The sequence below is a fragment of the Rhinopithecus bieti genome, unplaced genomic scaffold, assembly GCF_001698545.2.
Source record: "Rhinopithecus bieti isolate Rb0 unplaced genomic scaffold, ASM169854v2 scaffold_34818, whole genome shotgun sequence".
Lineage (NCBI taxonomy): Eukaryota > Metazoa > Chordata > Mammalia > Primates > Cercopithecidae > Rhinopithecus > Rhinopithecus bieti.
Genome location: NW_016815484.1, coordinates 474,616 through 483,502, shown reverse-complemented (window position 1 = coordinate 483,502; position 8,887 = coordinate 474,616). Strand labels below are relative to the sequence as shown.

The 8,887-nt window shown below is 38.1% G+C and overlaps 1 protein-coding gene across 3 annotated transcripts in view; it reads right to left on the bottom strand.

The window, feature by feature from the left end:
* The window catches only part of WDR70 (WD repeat domain 70), a 385,782-nt gene that overhangs the window by 24,449 nt on the left and 352,446 nt on the right, over positions 1 to 8,887 (bottom strand). For all 3 annotated transcript variants that reach the window (XM_017853196.1, XM_017853195.1, XM_017853194.1), the window contains 2 exons: positions 7,284 to 7,400; positions 5,303 to 5,465 (listed from right to left, as the gene is read on the bottom strand). In XM_017853196.1, coding sequence (XP_017708685.1) covers positions 5,303 to 5,465; positions 7,284 to 7,400 — 280 coding nt within the window. The remainder of the gene's footprint in view (positions 1 to 5,302; positions 5,466 to 7,283; positions 7,401 to 8,887) is intronic.

Below are 8,887 nucleotides of genomic sequence, written 5' to 3'. Positions count from 1 at the left end.
GTGTCCTTTGTAGGGACATGGATGCAGCTGGAAACCATCATTCTCAGCAAACTATCACAAGAACAGAAAACCAAATACCACATGTTCTCACTCATAGGTGGGAATTGAACAATGAGATCACTTGGACACAGGAAGGAGAACATCACACACTGGGTCCTGTTGTGGGGAAGGGGAAGGGAGGAGGGATAGAATTAGTAGATATACCTAATGTAAATGATGAGTTAATGGGTGCAGCACACCAACATGGCTCACGTATACATATGTAACACTCCTACACGTTATGCACATGTAGCCTAGAACTTAAAGTATAATAAAAAATAAAATAAAAAAATAAAATAAAACAAAATAAAAGTTTTTTCTGGATGTTTCATTTTCTCCAGTGGTAAGTTAGGTCTTTGATACCTTCTAATTATACACTGCTAATATTGCTATATTATACATTGCTAATATCAACGAATAATCAGCAAACAGTATTTATATCAATATTTTTCAAGACATCTCAGTGATTTGTGTGTAAACATAGACACACATATTTGGAGCAGTTAGCCATCGAAATAATGTACACCATGTTTAATGAAATTTGAACTATGACTGTTTTCTTAACAAATCTTTAGTATGTTTCTAAACAAGGTTTCTGAAGTATAAAAACAATCCCTAATAATGGGAAAATACCTCATTAAAAACAGAAGTGTCAACACAGACATAATCTATAAATTTATCTGACTGCCGATGATGTGTTGACATGGATTAGTTTATACACACATAAATACTACTCAAATGAAGGCTAAAGCATGCTATTTCGCTGGCCAGCCTTGATATGACCTCTTAGTTGTTGTGATATTATCCAATTCACTCTTCAGAGATGTTCCATCTGTATTGTTTATTAATATAAATTGTGAACAACCACCATTGACATTACATAGTCTGTTCTGCTACAGTACATATAGCAGAGGACACAGTGCTTCCCCTCGACTGCCTCAAATCCTTTTAGCATCAGAGATGTTCCATCTGTATTGTTCATTAATATAAATCGTGAACAACCGCCATTGACATTACATAGTCTGTTCTGCTATAGTACATATAGCAGAGGACATGGTGCTTCCCCTCGACTGCCTCAAATCCTTTTAGCATTACTGAGCAATGTGCTTTCACTCGCAGCAGGAGCACCTACCTCTAAAACGCTGGAGAGCTGACAGTGCCTGAAGTGTCTTTCCCAACCCCATCTCCAACCATCAACAATGACCAACAAATAATGGGGTATAAATATTCCAGCTGCCATGTCCCTGACCAGGACAACTCTGACCACAGTCTCCAGGGTTACCCTGCAGGATTAAGGCAAAGCGACCCTCCCTAAGACTTGGCACACTTGACGGCTTCATGACACATCTCTACTCCCTACTGATGTTCTCTGGGAACATATCCTAATAATTCATCTTTATATAAATCTTTATCTCAGGGCTTGCTTCTAAGGAATGCATGCTAAGATGATGTGTTTTTATTTGAAGCAAAGTAGCTCCTAATAATGAGTAGATAGGGGACTGGGAGCAGTATAAAGGTGGAGTCGGTTAATAAAAGACTTTTCCAGCATGTTAATGTTTTAAAAGTAATCAGCATCCAGTTTTCTCACAATTAAAGAGAACACTTTAGGAATACATAAAGACATCAAGAAAAAAACTTGAACATACCTCCAACAATACAAAAATACATGTCTGTAAGTCTACTCACTATAGCATTGTTAGTACTTACAAACTACTGAAACAACCTAAATATCCACACATAGAAGAATGGTTGAATTAACTATGATAAATTCATACAATGGAGTACGATGCAACTATGAAAATCAATGAGAGTGAGCTCTATGGACTGATGTAGAGTGTTTTCTAAGTCATACTTCTATGTGAAAAAGAAGCAAAGCCAACAAAAGCAAATTAACATGACTTAATTTATATCAAGTCATACACCAAAATATATAAAAATTTTTAAGTCAATCATACCTCAATAAAGATGGGGATGAAAAGAAGCTAAAATACTAAACTGATCAATTCAAATTTCAAAAATGGCATAAGAAAAAAAGTTGCTGACATATTTATAAATAGTATTCTCAAAGTTCATTTAAAGTTAAATTTCATACTAAAATGTTAATGAAGAAACATTTAGATAACCAACTACTTTGTGGATAATCACAGATTAGCAATAATTTTGTGATAAAAGTTGGTTGTGGGTAGTATTTATACATTGAAAATGGTGACATTTTACTCTACGCATGTGTTCATATGTTGTAACTACACTTCACCAAAGATTTTCAAATGGAACTTAGACCAAAAAAAGAAAAAAAGATGATTTACATTATGCTATCCTTCATGTAGGAAATATGAGGACGTAAGAAGATACTTACATATCTGCTCAAGAAATACATGAAAGATACACCAGGAACTAAAGAGATTATTTAGCTACAAGGGTGGATAGGAAAGGGACTGAAAAAAGGGGGACTGGGAACAGGAAAAGGGGAGCAGGAATGAAGGGGAAGAGACATTTCTCCAAGTAAATCTCTTTTAAAGTTCTGACTCCTAGAAGCATAGTAATATTTCACAGACTCCAAAAAAATAAACAGAATGTGAAGGAAACCCAAAAAAGCGATATAAACACTAATAAATGAACCTAACTGCATTTCAAATGACTAACATAGCCACAATCACTGGGGTGGTGAAGAAAATATACTTTAAGGCTAAAGATGAGAAGAACTGTAAACAAACTATGCCATGTAGATAGGAAAAGTGATTCTTACAGGGATATAGGTTAGCAATTCTAAAACTAGTTAATGTATATGCCAGAACTAAACAAATCAGAGCTGGGTTTCTCATTAATGGAGAAAGAAGTTACAAATACAGAAAGGGGAAAAGTTAGGGAACCTGTGATACAGGACTGAAATCAGAAACATCAATTCAAACTCATGGTTTTAAAAAATATAACTACAGATTGATACATTCAGAAACACAGATGCGTGTAGATGGGTAGCTTAGTATGCATACACGTATTTCCTAGCTTTGTCACCAGAGGGGACCTAGAAGCAATGGCACTCTAGTAGCAAGGAGCACATCCAGCACACAGCCCTTGGTTTCTAACCACCGTTCTCCAACAAAAGGAGCCACGGCTCTTTGGAGAAGTGGTCGATTGTAGAATGTGGGTAAGAAAAACAAAGATAGATCTGTAATATCTTGTGGTGCCAGAAAGTAAGGAAGTACTAAAAAAATATATAGGGGCTTGAGAAAGATGACAGGAGCCATTCTGAAGGAGCTTCTATTGGCCAAAGCTGGAACAATTTGAGCAACAAACTAAATGACAGTATTGGATTTTAACTCACAGAATAAAGTAAGAGACCATACCAATATTTTAAAAATACTTGAAAAATAAATACATGTGGAAGAAGGAACAACTGTTCCTCTAGGTAGAATTCCAATTAATAAACACAGGAGCGAGGGAAACAGAAAACCATCATTAAGCAAACACCATAGTAAAAACTGTTATAGGCAAATTCATTCACGGATGATAAAATTAGACAGCAAAATTGAGGAGAAACAGGATTTGCATAGTCTTAAAATATCACTTCCAAGAAGTGATCAACTGAAAATAGAATGAAATAGAAATAGAATGAAAGCAACTTTACAGTGGCGAAACTTGGCAGATACAACCTTCAGCAAGTGGCCAAAGTTAGCATCACCAGTAATAAAACATCCACTGAGAAGGACACAACATCTCTCTTGTGTTATTTTTGCCAAACATGCATGGTCTCATTCCAAATATAAGAAAATATCAAGCAAACCCCAACTGAGGGAAAGTCTACACAATAACTGACCAGTATTCATTAAAGCATCAAAATCATGAAAGATAGGAAAGGTAACTGTTATGATAGGAGGAGACTAAGTGAGATGTGGAATCCTGGAACAGAGAAAGAACATGAGTGAAAAACTGGCAAAAACTAACTGAGGTCTATAGTTTAGTTAATAGTTTTTTGTTTGTTTTGAGGCAGGGTCTCACTCTGTCACCCAAGCTAGAATGCAGTGGTATGATCCTGGCTCACTGAAACTTCTGCCTCCTGGGTTCAAGCAATTCTCCTGCCTCAGCCTCCCGAGTAGCTGTGATTACAGGCACATGCCACCATGCCTGGCTAATTTTTGTATTTTAGAAGAGATGGGCTGCCAGGCTGGTCTTGAACTCCTGACCTCAAGTGACCTGTCTGCCTCAGCCTCCCAAAGTGCCAGGATTACAAGCATGAGCTAATGCGCCTCGCCCAGTTAATAGTATTATACTAATGTTAGTTTTATAGTTTTGATAATTAATTGTACTAAGATTATGTAAAGTGTTAAATTAGGAGGAAGCTGGGTGAACAGTATGTATGTACTCTCTGTACTATTTCTGCAACTTTCCTAAAATCTAAAATTCAATCAAAAGTTTAAAAATTTAGAAGCTGAAAATTCTGGTCAGGTGCAGAGGCTCATGCCCATAATCCCAGCACTTTGGGAGTCTGAGGTTGGAGGACTACTTGAGACCAGAAGTTCAAGACCAGCCTGGGCAACATAGTGAGACCCTGTCTCTACAGAAATTGAAACATTAGTTGGGTGTGGCGGTGCATGCTTGTCACGCTAGCTACCCAGGAGGGTGAGGAAGGAGAATCCTTTGAGCTCAGGAGTTTGAGGTTACAGTGAGCTATGATCATGCCACTATACTCCAGCATGGGCAACAGAGCAAGATCCTGACTCTAAATAAATAAGTAAAAATAAAAACGGAAAATTCTATAATAGTACCTATCTTTAATGTAAATGTAGTTGGTTTGGTGGCTTTAAGACCCGCTACCTATTCATCCATGCTAAGCTATCTGAGGGAATATGAGCAGGCAGGATCTACTCTGCAGTGTTACTTACATACACAGCTCTATAAATAAAAGTGAGTTCATAATATCAGACCTACAAACTGCTTCATTTGCTTTTAACCCTCCTCAACTAACATAATGCACATAAGCAGTGATTTGTTTGTTGTTTTAATCATAGGCACGATGGGCTTCACATAATGGTTTACACCATGCTACAACTTTGATGGAACAGGGCCTAGTTTTAAAATTCACGATTTTAGAGTTTTATGATACAAACAAATGCCTAGGTTTAAGGACGACGAGTATCTGGCCTATTTTTCATATCAAAGTATGAAATAAGAAATAGACAAGTTAGAACTCAAAAACAACATTGTTATGTTCTCCCCAATTCATTAAACATAACAATTTTCCTATTTTAAAAAGCTATATTCTCACTTGGAATACGCTGGAGAAACCCAATATGGGTTGTCTTCTGCTGCTTTGGCATGACGCAAAATGGCTTCCCGAGGATTACTGTCATCGGTCTTGTCCAAAGCAATGTTCTTCACAATATAGGAAGAGAGAGTGCCCCCGTGGGTTCCAACTCGGCCACCACGACCTGTTGCAAAAGAAAAAAAATCAAATTAGAAACTGAATGAGCATGAGGATACACAGGTATATCTGTGTACACTGTACTTATCTGAGCACAAATCTCAAGAGTACTTGAGTATCATCCTTTCAGCTTAGATTTATGACAATCAGAACCAAAATAAGAGATCACTAAACCTGAACTTCCCCATAACACTTTTAAATAGGAAGAGATTTTTTTTGTTATGTTTCAGTTGCTTAAACTTACAGAATGGTACCGTTATAGAAAAAATTACAGACAATGCGCCATCTATGTGCTTAAAAAAGTTCCTCTGGCATCAACATTTAGAATTCAATTAATAAAAATAACCAATATTCATTAGATGCTATTTAAATAAACGTATCTTAGGGCTTGGCATCTTCCAAATACCTTACAGGTACTTTGCTGAGTATTACAAGAGAAAACAAATAAGCTGAACATACTGATTCATGTTGCTCTGCTGTACTATAATCTCCCTAAGAAACAGGAACCTCTTTAAGGGCAGGGATTTGTTCCCCACTGGATCTCTAGCAGCTAGTATAGTGACTGGTACTCAGAAGGATGTAGGACTTTTTAGGAAGATAAACATATGAAAAGCCAAATAACACTAAAAGACTCATTTCATAAAACAAGATAAGAAGAAACTAAATAAGGCAGGAAATAATTAACTGTGAGATAATTTGTATGGCCAGTAACTATTATGGCACTTAGAGGAAGATAGCACTTCAGGCTCAGGTGGTTGAACAGGTCTTTACGAAAGAGATGGATCCAATTTGTGAAAGTTCAGGAGGTAAACAAGGTTATTTTCAACAAGCAGAATGGGTTAAGTACAAAAATACACTGTTTCAGTGGGTATTTGGGGACAGGACTGAACCAACAGTAATCTCAGAAGATCAGAGCAGGAAAGAAGTAAGGTGTAAAGCTACAGGGGTAGATTTGATTTGGACTGTATAGAACCTTGAATCTCTGGAAAGACAATTGGACAGTGGGAAGGTTATGAAGGTTTGGAGGCTGTAGCAACATGAAAAGCTAACGGAGTTAGGGATTAAAGCTGTGTATAAGACAAATAGAAGGGAGAGAGGGAGTGCCTTGAGACTAAGGTGCCTAGTTAGAAGGGTTCACAATAATCCAAGAAAGAATATTATTTGGAAACTTCAGTTAGGATGGTGTTAGAAAAAAATGAAAAAAAAATTACAATAGATATGCAAAATGTTTTCTATGCTGAAGGAGCAGACCAAATAGAAACTACATAGATGATAACAGAAAATGAAATTCTAATGAAGGTATGTGCTGTACTATTAGCCAGTACTGCTTGGCTTTCTTCTGATACCTACTTCTTAAAAACACTAAAGACTTTTATCCATCTTCTAGTGATATCAACACAAGTCTAAATGATGGTCACTTTCCGCCTTATGTGAAACCTAATCCAGCCTGGATTCTGGTAAAAGTGCCCAGTGTTATACATTAAGCCAATACTAAGAGCAGTGGTTTAACACTGGGTTCCAAGTTCCACTGAGCCCCCAAGTTCCACTGAGGCCAGCTAGGAAAACTCAAATTGGAGACCAAGCAGAAAGGGCCCCAGTCTTCCTCCCTATTTCAGCACAGCAGCTCAATTTTTATCAGCTTTATACATCCAGATTCTGCATCAGCTCTTCTGCAGCTAAAAAGAAAACATTTTAAAAAAACACTAGCAAAATCTCTCTGAAGACAAAGAAGCATCCAGGCCCAAAAGACCATCCCAATTTTATATCAATTACCCCACCCTGCCTCTGAACCCCCTCTGCAGGTCACTAGCTGGATCACAGTCACCTGGGCCTGCTACAGGAGGTTCGGGTTTATGCGACTTCAGGGGATCCAGTCTGTCCTTCTCCAGCTGTTTCCTTGTACTCCGTTGGCGGGGCTCACGGAACATAGGCAAGGCATGAGCTACAAGAAGTCACATTTGAAAAATTTCATTATAAGAATAATCTTTCCATCCAAAACATAGCTAAAAGCATGACTAACTGAAAGATGAAATGGAAGTCACAATAACAGCCTTCATCTAATAATAAAAGACAGTCTTACTGTAGCCAATTAGCCAATTTTGCTTGAGACCAGACTCATTGCTCACCTCTCCTGGCAGCTAACGGCACTCAGGAAATACTGTTAAATATTGTCACGGAAACATCGGTGAGGTTCCCCATCTCCCAAACCATGGGTAGCAGTTAAAACTTAATTACTGAGGTTTCAAAAAGAAACACATATTGGGACTGCCTCTTATTTTTTCTTACAGGACCCAAATGTAAATAATGCCAACAGCTTGCTGTCAGTCCTGAAGTCTCCTCAGATGTCTCATAAACACTGGAATCACTTCACACATTTCTGAAATGTGACCACCTCTCAGGAGGAGTTGACAACACTGAGTAATCGGAAGGGAGGAACACTTACCCCACTGAAACTGGGATAAAGGTTGCCGTGAATGCAAGGGGTGCCTAAATCTCTTAATGGGGCCTTATCCCTCCTGCTATACGGTAGCAAAATAAGAAAATAAGAACCAAAGCAATATGTGTTCTATTGCTGTTGCTGTTTACTCAATGTCAAAATTAAATTTCAGAATATAAAAGATTATGAGAATTTAAAAGGAAAACAGTATAATATTCTAGGGGAAAAGCAAAGCGTTATTAGGGAAGTATTAAATAACTCTCTTTTCTTGCCCCAAAAGTACCAGCACAATTTCTTTTGACTCTTACATGCAGATTAAACCCCCTTTAAAAAACTTTTCCCAGGGGACCAGGGGAAGGAAGGGAAAGGTTAAAGGGAATTTATAATATCAATAAAATGTCTATAACACCTCAAACCTTCTACCTTCTACCTATACTGCCAACTAGGGGCAGACCGTATCACTCACCAGTAAAACATGCCTGCCTTGAGTCAGGGGAGCTGAGAAACATAGCCACCCGTCACTCAGTTGGGCAACACAACACAACAGTATTTTTAGGAGGAGGAAAAATAGCTTTTCACTTCAAACGACTGGAGGAATTTAAGTAGGCCGCATGTAATTACATGAGCTAGACTGGTTATGACAGTGACTTTAACACTTCTACTCTTGCAAAAAGTATCATGGGATCGCTTTACTGGTCATAAGCTCCAAGGGACTTGGTCTCATATGAGACCCACCACAAGTGAAAAAAATCCGGCAGTACAGCGCCCCCTGGGCTCCAGACTGAGTCACTGATAAAGTCCACAGGGCCATCCGCTAACGTTAATCGCTGTAGCATCCATTATTTCTTTCCTAGCTGTCACCTGTTGCAGGTTTGAGATTGTGGCTCTGGGAACACGTATCTGCCAGATTAATGAGGTTGTGTGACATATCTGAGAGAAACCACCCTGCCCTAGTAACCTTTCTACTCATACCCCAAGTAGTTAATTTTATA